The sequence below is a fragment of the Oncorhynchus nerka genome, linkage group LG6 (genome assembly GCF_034236695.1).
Source record: "Oncorhynchus nerka isolate Pitt River linkage group LG6, Oner_Uvic_2.0, whole genome shotgun sequence".
NCBI lineage: Eukaryota > Metazoa > Chordata > Actinopteri > Salmoniformes > Salmonidae > Oncorhynchus > Oncorhynchus nerka.
The window spans coordinates 33,524,875-33,549,980 of record NC_088401.1 but is presented as its reverse complement, the minus strand read 5'-3'; the positions used below and the strand labels follow the sequence as shown (position 1 = coordinate 33,549,980).

Below are 25,106 nucleotides of genomic sequence, written 5' to 3'. Positions count from 1 at the left end.
TGAAGACATCAAATAACACATGGAATCATGTAGTAACCAAAAAAGTGTTAAACAAATCAAAATATATTTTATATTTGAGATTATTCAAAGTAGCCACCCTTTGCCTTGATGACAGTTTTGCACACTCTTGGCATTCTCTCAACCAGCTCCATGAGGTAATTCATTTCAATTAACAGGTGTGCTTTGTTAAAAGTTCATTTGTGGAATTTCTTTCCTTCTTAATGCATTTGAACCAATCAGTTGTGTTGTGACAACGTAGGAGAGGTATACAGAAGATAGCCCTATTTGGTAAAAGACCCAAGTCCATATTATGGCAAGAACACCTTTAAGCAAAGAGAAACGACAGTCCATCATTACTTTAAGACATGAAGGTCAGTCAATCCGGAAAAGGTCAAGAACTTTGAAAGTTTCTTCAAGTGCCGTCGCAAAACCCATCAAACGCCATGATGAATCTGGCTCTCATGAGGACCGCCACAGGAAAGGAAGACCCAGAGTTACCTCTGCTGCAGAGGATAAGTTCATTAGAGTTAACTGCACCTCAGATTGCAGCCCAAATAAATGCTTCACAGAGTTTAAGTAACAGACACATCTCAACATCAACTGTTCAGAGGAGACTGCGTGAATCAGGCCTTTTATGGTTTGAGTTGCTGCAAAGAAACCACTACTAAAGGACACCACTAAGAAAAAGAAACTTGCTTGGACCAAGAGTCACGAGCAATGGACATTAGACCAGTGGAAATCTGTCCTTTGCTCTGATGAGTCCAAATTTGAGATTTTTGGTTCCAACCACCGTGTCTTTGTGAGGGTAGGTGAACGGATGATCTCTGCATATGTGGTTCCCACTGTGAAGCATGGAGGAGGTGTGATGGTGTGAGGTTACTTTGCTGGTGGCACTTTCAGTGATTTATTTTGACTTCAAGGCACACTTAACCAGCATGGCTACCACAGGATTCTGCAGCAATACACCATCCCATCTGGTTTGCGCTTAGTGGGACTAATTTGTTTTTCAACAGGACAATTTTTTTTTTTTCACCTTTATTTAACCAGGTAGGCTAGTAGAGAACAAGTTCTCATTTGCAACTGTGACCTGGCCAAGATAAAGCACAGCAGTTCGACACATACAACAACACAGAATTACACATGGAATAACAAACATACAGTCAATAATAAGGTAGAAAAAAAAGAAAAGTCTATATACAGTGAGTGCAAATGAGGTAAGGTAAGGCAATAAATAGGCCATGGTGGTGAAGTAATTACAATATAGCAATTAAACACAGGACTGGTAGATGTGCAGAAGATCAATGTGCAAATAGAGATACTGTGGTGCAAAGGAGCAAAATAAATAAATACAGAATGGGGATGAGGTAGTTGGATGGGCTGTTTATAGATGGGCTATGTACAAGTGCAGTGATCTGTGAGCTGCTCTGACAGCTGGTGCTTAAAGCTAGTGAGGGAGATAAGAGTCTCCAGCTTCAGTGACTTTTGCAGTTCGTTCCAGTCATTGGCATCAGAGAACTGGAAGGAAAGGCGACCAAACGAGGAATCGGCTTTGGGGGTGACCAGTGAGATATACCTGCTGGAGCACGTGCTACGGGTGGGTGCTGCTATGGTGACCAGTGAGCTGAGATAAGGAGGGGCTTTACCTAGCAGAGACTTGTATATGACCTGGAGCCAGTGGGTTTGGCGACGAGTATGAAGCGATGGCCAACCAACGAGAGAGTACAGGTCGCAGTGATGGGTAATATATGGGGGTTTGGTGACAAAACGGATGGCACTGTGATAGACTGCATCCAATTTGTTGAGTAGAGTGTTGGAGGCTATTTTATAAATGACATCGCAGAAGTCGAGAATCAGTAGGATGGTCAGTTTTACGAATGTATGTTTGGCAGCATGAGTGAAGGATGCTTTGTTGCGAAATAGGAAGCCGATTCTAGATTTAATTTTGGATTGCAGGTGCTTAATGTGAGTCTGGAAGGAGAGTTTACAGTCTCACCAGACACCTAGGTATTTGTAGTTGTTCACATATTCTAAGTCAGAACTGTCCAGAGTAGTGATGCTGGACGGACGGGCAGTGATCGGTTGAGGAACATGCATTTAGTTTTACTTGCATTGGCATTGAAGCTCGTCTGGAGGTTAGTTAACACAGTGTCCAAAGAAGGGTCAGAAGTATACAGGATGGTGTCGTCTGCGTAGAGGTGGATCAGAGAAATACCAGCAGCAAGAGCGACATCATTGATGTATACAGAGAAAAGAGTAGGCCCGAGAATTGAACCCTGTGACACCCCCACAGAGACTGCTAGAGTTACGGACCTCCGATTTGACACACTGAACTCTATCAAGGAAGTAGTTGGTGAACCAGGCGAGGCAATCATTTGAAAAAACAAGGCTGTTGAGTCTGCCAATAAGAATGTGGTGATTGACAGAGTCGAAAGCCTTGGCCAGGTCGATGAATACGGCTGCACAGTAATGTCTCTTATCGATGGTGGTTATGATATCGTTTAGGACCTTGAGCGTGGCTGAGGTTCACCCATGACCAGCTCTGAAACCAGATTGCATAGGGGAGAATGTACAGTGGAATTCGAAATGGTCGGTAATCTGATTGTTAACTTGGCTTTCGAAGACCTTAGAAAGGCAGGGTAGGATAGATATAGGTCTGTAGCAGTTTGGGTCTAGAGTGTCTCCCCCACAAAAGAGGGGAATGACCGCGGCAGCTTTCCAATCTTTGGGAATCTCAGACAATACGAAAGAGAGGTTGAACAGGCTAGTAATAGGGGTTGCAACAATTTCGGCAGATTTTAAAAAGAGGGTCCAGATTGTCTAGCCCGGCTGATTTGTAGGGGTCCAGATTTTGCAGCTCTTAAAGAACATCAGCTATCTGGATTTGGGCGAAGGAGAAATGGGGGAGGCTTGGGTGAGTTGCTGTGGGGAGTGTAGTGCTGTTGACCGGGGTAGGGGTGGTTACTTTGAAGAAACTAAAATATAAAATATTTTGATTTCTTTAACACTTTTTTGGTTACAACATGATTCAATATGTGTTATTTCATAGTTTTGATGTCTTCACTATTATTCAACAATGTAGAAAATAGGCAAAATAAAGAAAAACCCTGGAATGAGTAGGGGTGTGTCTAAACTTTTGACTGGTACTGTATATCCTATATGGGCTTCAATTTACAGGCCACCTCTCCCATACTTCCCGTGCTGGAGTCAGAACTCAGACCTTCACAATGACCTCAGCTCACCCCACTTTCCCTGGCTTCCTGGGAGGAGGAATAGCATCTAGGAATGGCCCTAGAAAAGTGATTAAAATGGCTCCACTGACAGGCCACTAAGACCCCACTATCTGTGGTTTAAATCTGACCCAGGAACAGTATAAGTGGTTGCTTTTTTGTTGTGTTGGTACTCTGCAGTGTAACAAGATAAAGGGACTGTCCATTCACTAAAATTGAGATGCAGCTTTAAGAGTGACTCGGGTTGGTGTATTTTCTGGGACCTGAGGAGAAATGTTGTAATACACTGCTCTCTGCAGGGACTGACTGGGACTAGTCATCGGGATGGGCATTTCTAACACACGGGCTATGTTTTTCCTCAAAGACCCCATTATTAGCCAGATAATGATAATTCTGTGCAAAACCTCCAATTTAGACCAGCCCACTGTGCTAAGTATGGACCAGTCCATCTGGCGTTCGCCCTAACTGCCCTATGGCCAGTCCATTTCTGGAGAGACAGTGGGAAGTAAAACACTGCGCTCTGCCTTATTTAAACCTGTCTACTCTCTCGCTCTCAGTCCCTTCTGTCTCTCCTTCTCTCTCTGCTGTTGACGTTCATGGCGTCATGGCGACTCGGAGGCAGCTGGTTCCACCTGGGAGTTTCAGGATGGTTTCAGAGGTCTCTATTCTTAGACCAGACCAGTCTTCTTCACTTCTGTCTCTTCCATCTCTCCCATGTCCTGGCGGGCCATTCCTGGTCAGAGTACTAACGTAAGCTATGAATGTCATTCTCAGAGGAAGCGATGACTTTTAGACACAGACATGCACGCACGTACACACAGTTGCCGACACACAAAGTACAGACAGACACCACAGGTATGTAAAGAAACAGCATTTCCTGAAACGTATTTCAAATAAATCTAAGACCAGTTGATTTTCTTGTCCTCTACATAAATCCTTTGTTGCCAAGTTTATTTTTTTGTATTTATACATATGTACATACAAATGTACACTCTTAAAAATGTGTAGTGTTACTACAGTAGCATATAAATGGATTGTACATTATAATCATAATATTTGAGGCAAAAATAACATTTAAAAACTAAGACTTGTTCTAGGGGACTGGTTGGTTGATGGTAATGTAAACAGAGGGACAGGATACCCTAGGGGTGCATCCCAAATGGAACGCTATTTCATACATAGTGCACCCTTGTTAAAAGTAGTGCACTATATAGGGAATAGATTGCAATTTGGGGCACATGAACTCCCTTAATTTACAGAGGGCAGCCTGAACTAAGTTAGGAGTTGGCCCTAACCTCAACTGTGCTAGGTTATAACCAGAGCCATATATTTTAAAATAAATATTTTTTTAGAGAGAAAACGTTTCTAAATGTATGGCTCCGGTTATAACTTGGGGCTTACGACATTTCTTGACCACAGTAGCTTAGCAGAAAGGCTTCCCTTTTTCATCCAGTTGATATCATTCAGTGGTTGTGATTGATTTTCAAAAGAAAAAGTGGACAATTGGTAAATTTCTCACAATACCTCATAATGCACATTCATAGCTAATTGGACTGTACTAAGTACATGGAACTGTCCTTAGAAAATGGTCAAACTTAAAAAAGACATATCATCATAGATAAAAGTCCCCTAGTGTGTGAGTGGATTGGTTTGACCCGATAACTGTACCCTAAAATATCAAATCGCTGTACACCGGACACCAACACTGTGAATCAGTCTACAGAATGCTGTGCTAAAAGTGCTGAACAGAGTGTTATCAATGTTATAAAATGTTTCTGGACCCTTTATAAATAGAACAACAGTACTGTAATGTAAAACAGCAAGTCATGTCACTATTAATTGTCTTGTAAGGCAAGACTAAGGTGTGCCCCAATGGAGAGGCAGCATCAACACCAGAGGAACCAATGTCAGAGGACCAAACACCGAAAATTAGCAGAATTTAAAAAAAATAAAAAAATTAAAGAAAGAAAACAGGAACATTTGAATTAAACAAAAATAAAACAATTGCAAATATTTAGCATTTAACCTTACCTGGTTTCCCACTTCTCAGTCAGTCACCGTTAACAGTAGTCTGAATGAACAAATTATTGTTCAAGTGGCAGTAAGAAAAAGAAAAAAACAATATAGAAATACAATTTAAAAACGCTAATCACAGAAAGCACAGTACAGAAGAGAATTCTGCTGTTGTGTCATGCTTTATCAAACACAGGTTTAAAATGTGCATATTTGAGAAGATCCATGCATATCCACACATAAACGACAACGTCTATGTATTGATACACACATTTATATATTTATATATCCATATCTATATATGATCAAAATACTGCCGTTGCTAAGGATGCAGCAGGCTTTACAAAGGAAGTGGACATAAACAGGGGATGCAGGGGCTTAAGAGTATAGCAGCAAGATGGGACAACAGAATGGTTTGGGAAAGAGGGGGGTGAGTCCTACAGTACCACTGTCTCAGTGTGTGAGGGGGTTTGTGTTCTAGGGGCTGGGCTGTCACTGGTGAATATAGGGGTCTCTGGCCCAGTCCCCTGTGTCGCCCCTCTTTTTGGGGGCCACCTCCCCTTCCCTGTCCCTGTCCCGGTCATAGTACTGGTGGTGGTCGCGGGCCGGTCGTTGGTGGTGCTGGTGACCGCGCGGCTTGTTGCGCTCGTTGTGGTCCTGTTCGTTGCGCTCCTTGGAGCGGTGGTGTCCTGTCGTACCGTGGTCCGCCTCCTCGCCAGTGCCGCCACGGTGATGGTGGTGGTGGTGATGGTGGTTGTGGTCCCTGGGGTGAGGCGGAGCCTCGTAGCGCCCCTGCTGAGGGTGCCCCGCCTCTCCCAGCCCCTCCTCCTCATACTCCTCCTCTCCAAACTCTTCTTCCTCTTCCTCCTGGTGCAGGAGGTGAGTGCGGGGCTCTATGTAGGCTGAGTCTCTGCTTTCTCTGCTCTCCCGGCTCTCGGGGGTCTCTGAGTCCTGTGTCTCCCCCCGGGAGAGGCCCTTGCCCCGGCTACCACCGCCACCAGTATGATGATGGTGGTGGTGGTTGTTGTGGTGCTGCTCAGTCCGCTGGGAGGAGGAGCGGTGGTGGATGTGCTGGGGTCTCCTGGAAGACTCTGTCCTCAGGGGCCTCCCCTCCTCCTCCTTCTCCTCCTCCTCCTCCCTCTCCCCGTCTGGCTGCTCCTGGCTCTGATGCTGGCTGTGGTGGTGGTGATGGTGGTGGTCCTCCCTGGAGCCCTTCCTCTCCACACCTTGTCCTGCCTTGTCCCCTGCTTTCTGCTCTGCCCCGCTGCCCTGGGGTTAGCAACACAAACAAACAACACGGCCGTTAGTACAGTTAGACAGTTAGTACAGTTAGACAGTTAGACAGTTAGTACAGTTAGACAGTTAGTACAGTTAGACAGTTAGATAGTTAGACAGTTAGACAGTTAGTACAGTTAGACAGTTAGACAGTTAGACAGTTAGTACAGTTAGACAGTTAGTACAGTTAGACAGTTAGTACAGTTAGACAGTTAGATAGTTAGACAGTTAGACAGTTAGACAGTTAGTACAGTTAGACAGTTAGACAGTTAGACAGTTAGACAGTTAGTACAGTTAGACAGTTAGTACAGTTAGACAGTTAGACAGTTAGTACAGTTAGACAGTTAGTACAGTTAGACAGTTAGTACAGTTAGACAGTTAGATAGTTAGACAGTTAGACAGTTAGTACAGTTAGACAGTTAGTACAGTTAGACAGTTAGACAGTTAGTACAGTTAGACACACCAACACACCTATGCAGAGTAAAACACTTTTTGGGATTATCCTCTATGATTTTGAATGCATTGTATCCATAAACAAATCAAATGCAAATCAAACACGCACTCCAACCACATCCATACAGTATATCAAATCAAACACACACTCCAACCACATCCATACAGTATATCAAATCAAACACACACTCCAACCACATCCATACAGTATATCAAATCAAACACACACTCCAACCACATCCATACAGTATATCAAATCAAACACACACTCCAACCACATCCATACAGTATATCAAATCAAACACACACTCCAACCACATCCATAAAGTATATCAAATCAAACACGCACTCCAACCACATCCATACAGTATATCAAATCAAACACACACTCCAACCACATCCATACAGTATATCAAATCAAACACACACTCCAACCACATCCATACAGTATATCAAATCAAACACACACTCCAACCACATCCATAAAGTATATCAAATCAAACACGCACTCCAACCACATCCATACAGTATATCAAATCAAACACGCACTCCAACCACATCCATACAGTATGTCAAATCAAACACGCACTCCAACCACATCCATACAGTATATCAAATCAAACACACACTCCAACCACATCCATACAGTATATCAAATCAAACACGCACTCCAACCACATCCATACAGTATATCAAATCAAACAGGGCTGATTTCAAGGTTTTACTGCTAACCTACAAAGCATTACATGGGCTTGCTCCTACCTATCTCTCTGATTTGGTCCTGCCGTACATACCTACACGTACGCTACGGTCACAAGACGCAGGCCTCCTAATTGTCCCTAGAATTTCTAAGCAAACAGCTGGAGGCAGGGCTTTCTCCTATAGAGCTCCATTTTTATGGAATGGTCTGCCTACCCATGTCAGAGACGCAAACTCGGTCTCAACCTTTAAGTCTTTACTGAAGACTCATCTCTTCAGTGGGTCATATGATTGAGTGTAGTCTGGCCCAGGAGTGGGAAGGTGAACGGAAAGGCTCTGGAGCAACGAACCGCCCTTGCTGTCTCTGCCTGGCCGATTCCCCTCTTTCCACAGGGATTCTCTGCCTCTACCCTGTTACGGGGGCTGAGTCACTGGCTTACTGGGGCTCTCTCATGCCGTCTCTGGGGGGGGTGCGTCACCTGGGTGGGTTGATTCACTGTTGTGGTCGGCCTGTCTGGGTTGGCGCCCCCCTTGGGTTGTGCCGTGGCGGAGATCTTTGTGGGCTATACTCGGCCTTGTCTCAGGATGGTAAGTTGGTGGTTGAAGATATCCCTCTAGTGGTGTGGGGGCTGTGCTTTGGCAAAGTGGGTGGGGTTATATCCTTCCTGTTTGGCCCTGTCCGGGGTGTCCTCGGATGGGGCCACAGTGTCTCCTGACCCCTCCTGTCTCAGCCTCCAGTATTTATGCTGCATTAGTTTATGTGTCGGGGGCTAGGGTCAGTTTGTTATATCTGGAGTACTTCTCCTGTCCTATTCGGTGTCCTGTGTGAATCTAAGTGTGCGTTCTCTAATTCTCTCCTTCTCTCTTTCTTTCTCTCTCTCGGAGGACCTGAGCCCTAGGACCATGCCCCAGGACTACCTGACATGATGACTCCTTGCTGTCCCCAGTCCACCTGGCCATGCTGCTGCTCCAGTTTCAACTGGCCTGGGCCCTAGGACCATGTCCCAGGACTACCTGACATGATGACTCCTTGCAGTCCCCAGTCCACCTGGCCATGCTGCTGCTCCAGTTTCAACTGTTCTGCCTTACTATTATTCAACCATGCTGGTCATTTATGAACATTTGAACATCTTGGCCACGTTCTGTTATAATCTCCACCCGGCACAGCCAGAAGAGGACTGGCCACCCCACATATGCTCTCTCTAATTCTCTCTTTCTTTCTCTCTCTCGGAGGACCTGAGCCCTAGGACCGTGCCCCAGGACTACCTGACATGATGACTCCTTGCTGTCCCCAGTCCACCTGACTGTGCTGCTGCTCCAGTTTCAACTGTTCTGCCTTATTATTATTCGACCATGCTGGTCATTTATGAACATTTGAACATCTTGGTCATGTTCTGTTATAATCTCTACCCGGCACAGCCAGAAGAGGACTGGCCACCCCACATAGCCTGGTTCCTCTCTAGGTTTCTTCCTAGGTTTTGGCCTTTCTAGGGAGTTTTTCATAGCCACCGTGCTTTTACACCTGCATTGTTTGCTGTTTGGGGTTTTAGGCTGGGTTTCTGTACAGCACTTTGAGATATCAGCTGATGTACGAAGGGCTATATAAATAAATTTGATTTGATTTGAAACACGCACTCCAACCACATCCATACAGTATGTCAAATCAAACACACACATAAACCCACATGCATGAAATTCAAACTCACACTTGTACAAGTACACACATGTACACTGCACTGCACACTCAAAGGTTGAAATGAAAGGATCAACCCTAGAAAGGTTGACTGTGGTCCTGGAGAACACTAAACGTTTCCCAAAAAGTAATCATTTTTGTTCGAACATGATTGATTTACAAATGGCGCCCTATTCCCTACACGGTACACCACTTTTGACCAGAGCCCTATGAACCCTGGTCAAAAGTAGTGCACTGCATAGGGAATAGGGTGCCATTTGGGATGCAGCCCAAGTCTGCAGGACCAAGGCTGAATCACCATGGGAAACTAAACCTGAAGTCCACACCGCTCTTTTGACTGAGTACCTCTCACTCACCGCAATCACTGACATGTTAACCTCACTCATCAGAATCATTTTCAGGAGTTTAAAAAGGACGTTCATTGTCAGGAGTTTCATCAAGGCATGGGGACGGAGAAAAGACGTGGACATTTGAAATTCACATGAAACTGATCTGCATCAATCAAGTGGCCCAAACGAATTGTTCGCTGCCGTTAAATACAGACACTTCAAATAGATAATTATTCTCAAACTGACAAAAGTGCGTCATGCAAAATTCCTCTGCCTGTAAGAATTCATTTTTTCAAAGGACAGCAACCAGCCGTGTTGAACCAATTCTAAACACAAGCTCCAGATTTGTCGGTGTAATTTCAAGGCTTAATGATCTTGTTCAGTCATGGTTAGCAGGCCCACCACTAGTCATGCCACCCCTTGTCTCTCGATGCCTCTTCCTATTAGTTTCTCTACATCTCATTGCATCCTCAGCCCCCCCCCCCCCCTCTCTCTTTAATTTTCCTTCTCAGTGTATCTCTGTATCTCTTTGTTCTTCATCTCTCTCTGTCCTGCTCTTCCCTGTCGTGGTCAGTGTGCCATGAAGCTGACTCTGTGGCAGTAAAGACTACTGACAGCCAGTGAGCTACTTGTCTCCCTGCCCTCCCTGCTCTCCCTGTCCTCCTCCTTGTCTGGGCTCCGGAGCAGGCCGCCCACAATGGCCCGGAGCCTGGTTAGCGCCTGTACCTGCATGCTGGAGACAGGAGCGGGGCTGGAGGGCAGGGCGGCTGTGGACACCTTGGGCAGCAGCGGATTGGGGGGGTTGCAGCTGGCGGGGTGGGTGCTCTTCCAGTAGGCTTCCAGGTAATCAGCCATGTGCTCACACGCATCCTCCAGTTGGTTTTCATCCAGGATGATGTCAAACATCTCCTGAGTGAGGGAGATGGAGAGAGATAAACAGAGGGGAAAACAGTATTGTTAGTGTTTTTATGGGCCCAAAACAGTACAGGTATGAGCTTAGTATGGGTCAACGATAGATAACAACTTTATAAGAGAGGATCCATTTTTTCTTAAGATACTTTATTTTATAGATTCCAAATGACTTTGCACCCTGGTTTTTTTTCTTTCTTTTTTTGACAAGAAACTGACATGCTTCTTGGATTAAGTTAGACTAAAACTGTATCAGAGACAAAATAACCAATTTAATAGCATTAAATATTAATTTGGCAAGAATAGTCAGATCAGGGAGACTCTTAAAAGCTAAATACCACCAGGGATGCAATGCTATTGGAATTAAATTAGGGTGGATTTTTTCACAAGCCTGTGATGTTTGGGATCATATTCTAAAAGAAAACCAGAGAAGATCACAGAAGGACTGAAATAGATTTGGCAGGAGATATGAGGCTTTCTGAAGCTTTCCACAACAGTATTATTAATATAAGGTCAAAATCCTGACGGGAGATATATACGCACACAACTCAAAAAACCTCCACGCAAATCAACATCAGTGCACGATTTACACAAGACTTCCAAGTAACTCGAGTGCGTGTCTTCTCAAGTTCTCCTCCTCTCCGCCCTTGACAGTCTCCTTTATGGTATCAATAGAGGCTTGAGGCACAGAGACCCAAATCGTCAATCTGCACAAAGAAACAGTATCCTTCCAGATTGTAATAGGTGTGGCGTGTGGCGGGTGTGATCCAGGTCGACCTCTGGCCAGTGGTGTGACTATACTCACGGCAGGGCACTGGGCCAGTTTGTCTGCAGCGACCATCTGGACATTGAGGTGCTTGGCCTGGGACTTCCCTCTGGACTTGATGAGCCTCTGCAGAACCTGTGGGAAATATGAGCGAGGGGCATGAGAGTCACGACACCGTCAGCACCACAACAAATCCCACTCCCATCACATGAAAGCGCGTGGACACCGTGGCGGTGTCAACGCCGTCCCACGAAAGCGTTGTCAACGCCGCAACAGAGTCAACTCCGTCACACGAAAGCATCGTCAACGCCGCAACAGAGTCAACTCCGTCACACGAAAGCATCGTCAACGCCGCAACAGAGTCAACTCCGTCACACGAAAGCATCGTCAACGCCGCAACAGAGTCAACTCCGTCACACGAAAGCATCGTCAACGCCGCAACAGAGTCAACTCCGTCACACGAAAGCATCGTCAACGCCGCAACAGAGTCAACTCCGTCACATGAAAGCATCGTCAACGCCGCAACAGAGTCAACTCCGTCACATGAAAGCATCGTCAACACCCTAACAAGGTCAACTCCATCACATCACAGCATCGTCAGCACTGTAACGTAAGTCAACTCCAATGTAGCAGCAACGTGGAGACTTCAATCCAACATCAGTAGCACAGTAGAACTGTGATTCTACTGGTTCACGGCAGCAGTAGTTGATGAAAAGAGGCGACGAGAGGTGTCAGACGGTTTATCCCGTCGAGATGTGATTCAGGCTGACAAAACTTTGATTTAGCGGCCGTATTTCACACATCTTCAGCTACGCCTTCGTTCCCTTTTTATGTTACTGAAATGGCAGGGTTTTTATTGTGTTATTTGCAGACAGCTGAAGGTCAGCGTGATGAATCACACACCTGACTCTCCCATTTAGACGAGCTGAGTAGACGGAGCTTTAAAAAAAAGAGGCCATGTTTAAAAACTGGAGCAGGTCGCCATTCAGGAAGAAAAAGGCGATATGAGCAGTGACAAGACACATCCATACACCATTGGCGCCCCAATGCACCAGGGACATCCATAGACACAAACCAGTAGGAGACGACTTCACTACTTCTTACGGAGTCTCAGGATGAGACTTTCACTTCGGCTCTGTTCATTTCATCAATCTGCCACTCACTTCTTTCATACTGTCTGGAGGGGATCGGTCTCCACCTGCCCTGCTTCTACCTTTACACACTGACACATATTATGTATGGAAGCCCTGAAGCCCAAGGTAACAAAAATAAAAAATCACTTGGAACGATCTTGTTTGAACTACTTAGTATCTTGTTTGAACGATGTAGTCAATTGGGTTAGTATTGGAATAATAACCATGTAATACACTGGGGCAAACTGCTAGTATCCTGAGATTCAGTATGATGACACAACAGTGGTAGGTAGAACTGATCAACGACAACGATGAGACAGCCTATAGGGAGGAGGTCAGAGACCCGACCGTGTGGTGCAAGGACAACAACCTCTCCCTCAACGTGATCAAGACAAAGGAGATGATTGTGGACTACAGGAAAAGGAGGTCTGAGCACCTCCCCATTCTCATCGACAGGGATATATTGGAGCAGGTTGAGAGCTTCAAGTTCCTTGGTGTCCACATCACCAACAAACTAACATTGTCCAAGCACACCAAGACAGTCGTGAAGAGGGCACGACAAAAACCTATTTCCCCTCAGGAGACTGAAAACATTTGGCATGGGTCCTCAGAGCCTCAAAAGGTTTTACAGCTGCACCATCGAGAGCATCCTGATGGGTTGCATCGCTGCCTGGTATGACAACCGCTCGGCCTCCGACTGCAAGTCACGACAGAGGGTGGTGCGTACGGCCTAGTACATCACCGGGGCCAAGCTTCCTGCCATCCAGGACCTCTATACCAGGCGGTGTCAGAAGAAGGCCCTAAAAACTGTCAAAGACTCCAGCCACCCCAGTGATAGACTGTTCTCTCTGCTACCGCATGGCAAGCGGAACCAGAGCACCAAGTCTAGGTCCAAGAGGCTTCTAAACAGCTTCTACCCCCAAGCCATAACACTCCCAGACTATTTGCATTGCAAATTTGACATGTCATGATTTGACATGCCATGTAAACTACCACATGTATTTATGGAATGGAAATTGTGTATTGCGAATGAACGTAACTTTATGACTATAACTACTGTTCCATGAAGGAGTGAAACAAAGTACAACACACTATGTATGGGGAGTAGCACTCTTGCAACCTTGGATGAAGGATCTACAATCACGCCTGACAAGGCCAATGAAATCCAAGCCTCGCTGAAAGCCCCGACTTCCACAGGTGATAAGCGTGAGGGTCAGATTCATTCCTTCAATTTAATACCGCTCTTCACCGAGGCCAGGAACGGGCGGTGCGGGGTCAACCAGGTGTCGTACCTCGTTTTTCTCCTTCAGGGAACAGTAGTTATAGTCACAGCGTTACGTTCCCTTTCAGTCAGTCATCTTTGGTGCAACAAACTATTGCGAAATATAATCACGACACTAAATGAAACGGCCCATGGCAGACCACCCCAACCTGACCACTCCAGATGCGGCAGTCTGGGCATTGCTCACACGGCGCCCTGTCTAATGACTTTCCCCTGTCCCAAGCGCAAGCACGCGGTGTTCTATACTGGGAGCAGACACATCCAAGCTATAAAACCTCATGTGTATGTGGTGATGCCCAACTCGCAGCAGCACAAATATTTCCTATGGTCAACCCTTTAAACAACGCTCAAGACGCTGCCAGACCCCTGGTGGACTGGACACGTACACTGGTAGGTAATCCTTGCCCCTTGCTGCTATATGCCAGGGCAATAGCCTCCACAATACAGTGGCAGAGACGCTGCTTAGAGAGTGCCCTGCCGCGAGCTGGATTAGCAAAACAGACAAAAAGTTGGTCACATGACCGGATATCCCGGTTCCATTTAATGTACGTGCGTAAAGCTTGCACCAGGCACAGGGCATGTAACCTTTGTTGCTCTTCAGAAGCAATAGCAGGAGGCGAAAAGGTAAATAGGACCTGTAGGACATAGCCATTACTTTTGGGGCGAAGGCCGCTTTTGGACGCCCGGGGCCAACTGAGGACAGCAAGGGTGTACAGAGGTCCCCAGCACTTTTAGCCTAGGCCATAGCCATGAGCAGGGAGGTTTTGTAGGAGAGTATCTTCAGATCCACCGACTCCAGAGGCCATGTACCCTTTTAAAGTGGAGAATGCTTGAAAAGCACCTGTAGAAGCATAAGGATGTCCCTTACAGAGCACTGAAAAGTCCTTAATCTTGGCACCAGAGCTCAAATGCTTGCCACTTATACGCATACAGTCCTCTCATGGAGGGCGCCATTGCAGACTGAATGGTAGCAATATCATTCAGAGGTAAACCTCTAGCCATCAGATTGGCCTCTTTAGGGGTCAGGCCCATAGGATCGCTTACCATACCTGCCTGTGCACCTGGGACAACAGGTGCCTCCCTAACGAGTTTTTCCACGGGTCCCCGCCTAAAAGGTTAATGATCTCTGCGAAAGAAGGTTGCCTGGGGAACCACAAGAATCAAAGATAAGCCATCCCGGCGCACCCACTTCACCGTGGGATACCTCATGGCGAAAAATAGAAGTCACTGCGCGTTTTCCCACAATGCCTAAAAATCGACATCGGCCCTGCCGAAAATGTTCCATACCTGGGACAGCCTCTACTCCTGAGAGAGGAGGTCCCACCTGGATAAAAGATCTGCACCCGAGTTGAGGCAACCAGGGAGATTGTCGGTTCTGACCAGCACAACCCGGCCCGACAAAAACAGGGGAAAGAGAGCCAGATACTCCACCAGTATCCATAACCCCCGAATCGAGTTGCCTTCGTACAGCGCACCGCAACTTCGGGGGATGTGTCAGTCGCGATCACCTTCAGGGATACAACTCGGCCCATGGGAGCCCCATGACAACGGCAGAGGGTCCCGTATGCCTGACAGGGATACCCGAAGCGTCCGGCTTAGGCTGAGCGATGCATCCAGGTGAGTAGCTAGCACTCAGCACTGAAAGGTGGCGGGACACAACCACAACCACACTGGAACGATTTCCATCACAGAAGCCATTATCCCCTGTAGGCATAGGCACGGGCAAAAACAGTGTGACACAGACGTAATTTGGCTAAGCAGAGCTGGAACCTGGACACCCTCCGTGTTAATAGTAAAGTGTGATACACGAGTGAGTAGCTTGAGACCTAGAAACGGAATGTGCTGAGATGGGAGACAGACAGCTCTTTTTCTGGTTTCTTATGAAGCCTGGGGACTGAAAACAGGACAGTAGCAAGGATGTGTGTAGCATTGAATTCCCCCTCGACTCCGCCTCCACCAGCCAGAGTATGTGAGCGGAATTCCCCCCCCCCCCCACTCCAATTTCACTCCAGTACCATTCACTTCACGAGCTCAGGGCATGCCCGGCCCAGCATGCATTGTAGGCTATTTGTGTTCTTCTATAGCCCCTTGCTTTAGCTTACTGTCATGGAGTTCGCTAAATCTTTTCATAAAGAAAATGATAAAACACACAGGTGCAAAATCAAAGTGACAAAGATGAGGAGGACCAAGACCAAGAGAGGTAGTGTGGTGACCTAGTGTTCACAACTAAAGAATCATTGTGGAATCCGAAAAGACACCTATCCCTAAAGCATGATGGTGTACTTACTATGTGCACATGCTAACAGAAGGGAATGAGGTGGGTAGCTAGCTACGTGTGTTATTGCATCAAAGTATTTATAAACAAAAAATCGGACTTCTTAAAAGTTATATTATCTATACAATAGGCTGAAATAGATTTGGCCCAATAGGCATGACATGTTATATTTTTCAAGGAGCTTTCCGTTTTTGCCAAAAAGCATTTAGGCCTACACATTTTTAAAAACAACTCTGCATCCCTGCCCAGCCTGGCAAGAGTGGCCTGAAGACTCCCAGTGGTTCTGCAAGCACGGAGAGGGTATTCTCCACCGCTGACCTGATCTCCAGGCACCATCGCACGAGCCTGATGCCAAATTCTGGCCAAATTCTGGTGTTTGTAAAAATGAATTCAAAGGCACTGTAGACTCTGCCTAATAAGGTATTTTTGTTTCATTTGTATTTAAGACAGGCTACCTGTCTGGTTCTTGACCTAGTTAGAGAATGTTTATATGCCTTTTAATGTAATGTAATTTAATGTATCCTATTTCAAATGATGAGCACTTCTTACAGTCACTTTTTCATTCTGTTAATTAACATAGTTTTCATTCAAATCATATGGTTTGGTTTCAACACTTCAAAACCAAATGGTAGGTCCGGGTGGTCACAATAGTAGATTGGTGTTGGATAAATGGTGAGTTTAATAAATGGAACGAATTTGGAGCGGCAGTTTTTTTATTCGCCGAGCGGTTGGAAAATATGTGCATACTCTACCACCAGCCAATCAATGTAATAGCGATCGGATCGTGAACATTCTGAGTTTGTAGACTCTGAGGTGCTTGCTGAGGGAACGTAGTTCGAGAATAGGACGCAAAGTCCCGTCCGTTTTCGTAAACCAGGAATACCGGCTGTACTAGAAGTCCCGGGTCTTCGACATAGGAACCACTCGGATTGCCTGCTTTTGGAGACGGGAGGATATTTCCTCCCTCAACAAATGGTACTGAGGCTTCGGGAACAGTCGTCGTGATGATGCTGCAGACTCGTGGGGGCGCCTGTACCCTGACGTCACTGTTCGCATGATACCGGGCGAAAATTGAACTCACATACCCGTCAAAACTGTGGAACTTGGCTGAAAAAAACGGTGTTTATGTGCCAAGGTTTGCCTTAAGCCCGGCCCACTCTGGGTACACGGGCTCTGGCCATCAGTGACGTACCCCGGTTGGCAGTGCCACATGCAGGCACTGTTGTCACAACGAGGCTCACCAGGTTCAGGCAGTAAGATGCGATTTCAGTAACCAGCTGGCACCCAGCGCTGGACCGCACACATAAAACATAGACCCAGGGAACAAAACTTTATCATGGAGGTTACCCTACCAACCAGTCATAGGTACTAGCGACAAAACGCCGTGGAACCTAGCTGGAAATTGGACAGGTAGCTCTGAAAAACGGACCCCTTCTGTTGTAACAGACAGGGGTGATTGGTAATTGAATCTCATTTTCAGGAATGAAAAGTGTTGAGCTGGAGACAGACAGCTCAATTCGGGGGGCTCTTATGAACCACAGAGACGGCATGTGGGATAATAGCGTGGTCGTGTCCAACCCTGCTCGTTCCCTCGACTCCGCTACCAACAACTCATCACCTATAGAGCCCATAACCTGCATCACTAGACACCTCATAGTGACTAGTGAGCTACAGGCAGGAATCAATGAATCCCAGTAATGAACCAGCCATGGGCACAGTGACCCAACTTGTCACTCTCACCCTGGGGAGATTGATCTACCCCTTGAACACTGTGAACACTGTGGAACGCGGGGTAACAGAGGCGGGTAGCATTAAGCATGGACAAGCTTCCAACATACATTGTGCTTCTGTGAGACTGTATAGCCTGCATGAAGCCTGGCCCCTATATAAGCACAGGGGGCTCTGGCAATGGCTGACGTAGTACGCCGTCTGCCAAACGTGGGGCCACTGTTGTCACAGTAATGTTTTTGCAGAGGGGCGCACTGGTCACTCAGACACATGCTTGGCCGCACGCTCCGGGAGTTACCCCAGCCAAGTGCTCAGAGGGCTGCTTCTACATCGGAGGTGCACTTAAACCCCATTTCCGTCACTCCCTCCAACTCCAGGAACTTAAAATAGGAATGGGGTTGCCATAACGCTGGGGGAAAAGCTAGTAAGTTTTACTCAAGGAAGTTAAGCATGCTAGCCAATGTTAGCAAGGACACTTTTTAGCATAAGCTAGGCTAGCTAGCCCAGCAACACCAGTGGGGAGGCAGTAATAGCTATTATAGCTGCTCGCCTCAGCGAGTTAAGACAACCTGGCTAGCACGACATGCAAAGCTCATTTAGCTAGCCCAGGGTCGAAAGTCTACGTAGAACCGGATCACTGAGGTGACCGTACCCATCCTTAAGAAGTCTATGAAGAGAGGAAGCCACTGCTTGACTGAGGTAGACACAAGTGTCGGGGGGGGGTACCCCCGAACCTGGCCACCCTCTCTCTTCGAGTAGCCTCCCATGTACCGAAGGTGACTGACTGAATCCAGACTAGATGTACGATACCACTTATTTGCCTTGCTTGGCCTCACCTTAGGAGAGGAGATCTTGACGTAGACGATGATAGGGGCCAGGGAGGTCTTTCCCAATTGGGCCGGGTGGTTGATGGTGTCTGCGTCCAGAACCACCAGCTGCAAGGTCCGGGCCAGCTCAAAGATACGCTCTATCTCACTTTGCACTTCAGCTACTAAGAGAGAACAAGAGGGAGAGCATTAGGGTTGGAGAGACACGAGACAGAGAGAGAGAGAGAGAGAGTGAGGGAGAGAGAATGAGAGGGAGAGCATTAGGGTTGGAGAGACACGAGACAGAGAGAGAGTGAATGAGAGAGAACGAGAGTCAAGCCATAAATCCGCTTTCATTCCGCCCTTCAGTTATGCGGCTTCGAGAGGAGGAGAGATTATCAAAACTGAATGGCCATAGGATCATGCGGAAATATGGAAGTATCCCATTTAACGTGAGAGAACATGTATTAGCTAATGCACTTTCCCCCCCAGATAGACGTGGTTAGGTCATAAACATAAATCACAGACAGTCCAGGAAATCTCCTTCAAGCAACACTTCACTTCATTACATTTCATTAGAAGCTCAAACAAACTTGTGTTTGCACATCCACTGCTGCAATGACTAAGACACGCGTGTTGCCGGAAATTGAGCGGAGAGTCCAGATGTGTCTGGTGATTATAATACATTATGGATGCATCCCAAATCCCTCTCTATCCCTATATATAGTGCACTACTTTTGACCAGAGTTCTATGGGCCATGGTCAAAAGCAGTGCCCTACAAGGAGAATAATAGAGTGCCATTTGGGATGCATTTTATGATGATGTTTTTCATATCAGACGCTTCCTGTTGGAAACACTGGGTTTTGATGATATCTAGGCCGAAATCAAACAGGAACTAACAGCTGTGACTGGAATGCAACTTAGGCCGCATAATATTACTTTTCACACACTAACTCAATTACACAAATGCTTAACTCAAGTGATGGGTCTGCTTGTAAGAGATTCCTGAAATAACTTCAGCCACATTGGGAACAATTGTTGTTTTCAGAAAAGTCTTCCTATCTATTGCCATCGAGACAGAGTTAGGGTTCAGCGCACTGTCAACATGTGTGTCCCTGAAGTGATTAAATAATTATACAGTTGCATTGGCTGCCAGTTAAAGAGCTTGTCATCAAAAGTGGAGCACCGAGGTTGTACAGAGCTGTGCAGTGCTTTAAGTGTAACCCAGTCTGGGGCGGTGGGGGTAGACGGAGGGAGGTGCTACTAGCTTCCATCCACGCTCTGTCTGAGGCTCCACAGAAAGGGCTTTAATCCCGGGACATCGCTGCCCGAGCAACCGGCACGTCAGAAAAGTAGTGCACTCAATAGGGAATTGGGTGCCATTTGGGATGCAACCCAGGAGTAAAATTACAGAGCACTGTTGCTCATGTCAGTGATCCAATATAAAGATTAGGACTGTGGCTTCCATAGTTCCGTTGGCTCTCCGGCCACCCCCGTGAGGTCAGAGCTGAGGAATCTGTTTCATTCTAAACCGCAGCTTGTTAATCAAGCCTGGTAAAATCAGCTGGGTTCTTGACCTTGTTATCTGGCAGCAGGCTTCTGGATTCTCCTCTCTTTCCCTATCTTTTGTTCCAAACCCAAACCTTTTTAATCACATCCCCAGACAGGTCAATCGTCCCCTTCCAACATCTGTAGGTCTGCACTATAACCATCTTCAAGGCTTTCTTCCAAATGGCACCCTATTCCCTATATAGTGCACTACTTTTGACTGGAGCCATATGTCCCCTGGTCAAAAGTCATGAACGACACTCTTAGTAAAAAGGGTTCCAAAAGGGTTATTCAGCTGTCCCCATTGGAGAACCCTTTTTGGTTCCAGGTAGAACAATTTTGGGTTCCATGTAGAACCTTCAGTGGAAAAGGGTTCTACATGGAACACAAAACATTTGTACTTGGAATCAAAAGGGTCCGACCTGGAAACAACAAGGGTTCTTCAAAGGGTTCTCCTATGGGGACAGACGAAGAACCCTTTTAGGTTATAGATAGCAACTTTCTTTCTAAGAGTGTATAGTGTATAGCAGTGGTATAAAGTACTTAAGTAGTTTTTTGGGGTATCTGTACTTTACTATTTATATTTTTGACAACTTTTACTTCACTACATTTTCCCTGACACCCAAAAGTACTCATTACACTTTGAATGCTTAGCAGGACAGAAAATGGTTCAATTCACACACTTATCAAGAGAACATCCCTGGTCATCTCTACTGCCTCTGATCTGGCGGGCTCACTAAACACAAATGCTTTGTTTTTAAATGATATCTGAGCGCTGGAGTGTGACCCTGGATTTCCGCCTGGTTTGCCTAATATAAGGATTTTTTTTATTATTCGTACTTTTACTTTTAATACTTAAGTATATTTAAAACCAAATACTTTCAGACTTACTCAAGTGTATCTGAACTGGGTGATTTTCCCTTTTACTTGAGTCATTTTCTTTTAAGGCATCTTTACTTTTACGAGAGAGAATTGAGTACTTTTTCCACCACTGCTGTATGAGGTATAGGATGCCATTTGGGACACAGCAGAAGACTTTGTTTAATCTTTGACTCCTTCCCTTTTCTCTACGCAATTAGTCTCTCTAAATACAAAGGGCACTAGAGGAACACAGAGGTCTCATACTTCCAGAACTTACCAAGGTTGGAGCGTGTGTTGGAGCGCTCGATGATGGCGTGCTTACTAGGGTTGTTGAGGACCGAGCGTTTGGCAAGAGAGATGTCTGCCGTGACACGAGTGATTGATATTCTGATAGGAAGGCAGAGAAAGAAAATAACTGGTCAGAGAGAGAAGAGAGCGTGCTCTGATTTCCGAATCAAATAGCCTTGATCCATGATCAATATCAATACAAAATGTAACACTTGGAAAGAACACTGTATTCCAAATAAAAAGGGGATAGCAACCAAATCACCATATGAAGAGGGGAGAGTTGTGATTTCTAAGGTTTAGTAGATGAGGACAGAGATGGTGTGAGTATGCTTATAGTATGCTTATAGTCAAATACCATATCTTGCTAATGATCAAAAGTCTTGCACTCTGAGAAGAATATAAATACAGTTTACAGTATTGAGTACAGTATGAGTTTTGTAACATCATTTATTTACTGTGGATGGGAGACTGGCCAGGAAGCCCAGGCAGGGACTGGTGCATGGAGAGGAGAGGAACTGAGGAGAACCCTGCGCTGCACTAGGGCCCACTATGGCCTATTAAGGACATGGAGAAGGCCTATTTAAAGCAACAGCTAGCACACATCTCCAGGCCAAACAGACTTGTTACATACTCCTTCGGCAAAACCTCCCGGGACGACTAAATACCAGCCTATAGGACTCAGGCAGAGCAGACTGAACAGGGATAAAGAGAGGGGGAAGGGAGAAAAGCACGTACCTCCCTTCAAATCGGTGTTTCAAAAAGTCAAACAGTGCCTTTTGCATCATATCTGTCACCTGCAAGCAAAAGGGATAAGAAAAACACAGTGAACATTTATGGAACGACCATCATTTTGAAAACAGACTGTGTGTGTGTGTGTCTGTGTGTGTGTGTGTGTTTGCATGGGTGTGTTGGTTGGTGAATTGAAGCAAGCTCTCTGTTGGTGAGTGAGGGAGCCCCACAGCACAGACTGTTGTTTCAGAATTGACTAACAGCACTTCAGCCTTTCCCATGTAAACAACTGTACTCCTCCTCAGCTTAGTGTGTCCTGTTCTCATCAGGTTCCAGAGGAACCTCCCCTTTCTGCCTCCCATTAACCACAGAGACACAGCTCAGCTCTGTTGGTGTGTCTATGTGTCCACAATGAGAACAAGTAGTAGAAGTGGAATTAGTGTAAACAGAACGTATTAGTGAGTGTAGTAGTGGTGCTAGTACCAGTAGTAGGGTTGCACAATTCAAGTAATTTCCCCAAAATGTCCAGGTTTTCCAGAATTCCCATTTGGAAGATTCCCTGGGTTTCTGGGAAACCTGGTAATTTGGGGGAAATTTACCGGATTTGGCAAACTTAACAAGTAGTGATCTAAATAGAATGTAATAGTGGTGAGGGTGGAAGTGTCAGTGATAACCCCTTATAACAACTGCATAGCAACTTATAACAAACCCTTATAATGACAATGCTGTTACCTCATAGCCCTTCAGTGACGGTCCAACCAGGACCACAGGTCGCATGGAAGGCACAACGTCGTATGGAGGAATGTGTTCCGTCTGCCCAGCGACAGAAAACAACCCATCAGCTTCACATCCAGGGGGATTATTATACAGAGGCCGCAGCCCAAATGGCACTCTGCCCCCCTACATAGTGCACTACTTTTGACCAGCGCCCTGGTCAAAAGTAGTGCGCTAAATAGGAAATAATGGCGGCATTTTGGAAGCATGCACACTCAACATTACACACTAAGTCCAGGGGAAAAAGCAAAACACACTGTACCAATTATTAGAACTGAAAGGGACTTGGCAAACTATGAAATTAGTTGTTCTAACTGTGAGCCCCAGTTTGCACTCAACACACATGAAGGATGCCAGTTAAAGGTGCAATCTGGGACTGGTACATCCCTTTATCCATCATGGTTTTCTGGTCCATAGAAATAGGGGTGTTTTGTTTTCATTTTGAGTAAATATAAAACGGTAAGACGTTATACTGAATGACACTCTAGACAGAGCAAATACTAAGATCATCTCTGAACTGAATTCACTGACCCCGTAATGAATTGACAAGCAGCTTAACATAAGAACAACAATCCAAATCTGTGTGGAGGTCAAGGTATACTGAGCAGAATCTCTCATTTCATAATTGATATCTACTCAAAAGGGAATGTCAGTAGAGGAACTGGTTAGTCAGAACATGGATGATAAGAACTGAAACGGTAGGAAACGGTAGACTGAAACAAACTAGCAGAGAAACCCAGTCACACATCGACAGAGTGGGAGCTCAGTGCATCTCAGTGACAGCTTCAGAGGGAAGCGTGTGTGTGTGTGTGTGTGTGTGTGGGTGACAGCGAGGCAGTAGACCTCTAATGCCACATCTATGTGTGCTGTCACAGTTCCAGCGGTGTGACGGTGCAGTATGTCTGAGGAACGCACCGGCAGACAGACAAGACTGACACGCCATCGCTTCGCAGGGAAAATGAAAACGCTTTCACCTCCGCAGGAGCGACAGTGCGTGATCTGAGCACTACTGGAGACAGCTATGACAGATGGATGAAGAGAGAGAGAGAGAGAGAGAGAGAGAGAGAGAGGCGATAGCACCGAGTCTGTCACACCTTTACTACCTTTTTTCACAACTCAATATTACTGCTAACTACAGTATCTACCGCTCGTGCTGTTTTTGTTTGTTGTTGTTCCATCTCACCCTGTTTTTGTGTCTTAGACTCTCTCCGCAATGTCTTCCTGTCTATCGCTCTCTCCCCTTCCAACTCTCTCGCTCTCTCTTTCTGTCTTCATCTCTTCCCCCCCTTTCTCTCTCGCTCTCTCTTTCTGTCTTCATCTCTTCCCCCCCTTTCTCTCTCGCTCTCTCTTTCTGTCTTCATCTTTCCCCCCTTTCTCTCTCTCTCTCTCTCTCTCGCTCTCTCTTTCTGTCTTCATCTCTTCCCCCTTTCTTTCTCTCTAGCTCTCTCTCTCTCTAGCTCTCTCTCTCTAGCTCTCTCTCTAGCTCTCTCTCTCTCTCGCTCTCTCTTTCTGTCTTCATCTCTCCCCCCCTTCTCTCTCTCTCTCTAGCTCTCTCTCTCTCCAGCTCTCTCTTTTCCTTGTATCTGTCTCTCTCGGCCCGTCTCCCTCTCTTTCATTTTTCTTCAACTGCTAACATCTGCTGCCGTCACTGGCTGTCCCTGGGGAACTCTCGTTACATCAGAGCGGGGAAAGTGCTGCTAGATGCAGGGCCAGAGCATCCAAGTCTGGAGCACTACCGGTCAGGACGCTGAAATATTTTAGGCCACATTTCGCTGGCCTAGGCTACAGGGTTATTGTTACTAAAATAATGCACGCTGCTGGATGATGGAAAATGGTGGCTATTGTTTCCATTGTTGTTGTAGTTGCATGGTCTTGGAAAGGAGACGAGACTGCAACTCTTTATCTGATTATTGTAAAAAGAAAACCAAAAACTTAATAAATATAATGTTTAAAGTAGAAAGGACATGAAATGTGAATGGAGAGGAGTTTTCTGTTTGCTAAGCTTTTGCATCAAGTCAAGACATGGAGTGCCCACAATGATCCGAGAACTATTGTTGTGTATGCAATGTGTGTGGGTTATGTGTATGAGGTTGGCCCACACACATAAACACACACAGGCAGGCACAGAAAGTCACACACACACACACACACACACACACACACACACACACACACACACACACACACACAGGCACACAGGCACAGAAACACACACAGGCAGGCATAGAAAGGCGCACACACACACACACACACGCACGCACGCACGCACGCAGGCATAGAAAGTCACACACACACACACACACACACACACACACCA

General features: G+C 46.0%; 1 protein-coding gene across 9 annotated transcripts in view; it reads right to left on the bottom strand.

The window, feature by feature from the left end:
- Positions 1-4,140: 4,140 nt before the first annotated feature.
- The window catches only part of cacnb2a (calcium channel, voltage-dependent, beta 2a), a 113,703-nt gene continuing 92,737 nt past the window's right edge, over positions 4,141-25,106 (bottom strand). For 5 of the 9 annotated variants that reach the window (XM_029661481.2, XM_029661484.2, XM_029661485.2 and 2 more), the window contains 7 exons: positions 22,748-22,828; positions 22,022-22,080; positions 21,276-21,385; positions 18,619-18,773; positions 11,404-11,499; positions 10,416-10,598; positions 4,141-6,509 (listed from right to left, as the gene is read on the bottom strand). In XM_029661481.2, the coding sequence (XP_029517341.1) occupies positions 5,733-6,509; positions 10,416-10,598; positions 11,404-11,499; positions 18,619-18,773; positions 21,276-21,385; positions 22,022-22,080; positions 22,748-22,828 (1,461 nt within the window). In that variant the 3' untranslated portion in view covers positions 4,141-5,732. The remainder of the gene's footprint in view (positions 6,510-10,415; positions 10,599-11,403; positions 11,500-18,618; positions 18,774-21,275; positions 21,386-22,021; positions 22,081-22,747; positions 22,829-25,106) is intronic. The other 4 variants (XM_029661482.2, XM_029661486.2, XM_065019533.1 and 1 more) reach the window with 2 other exon arrangements.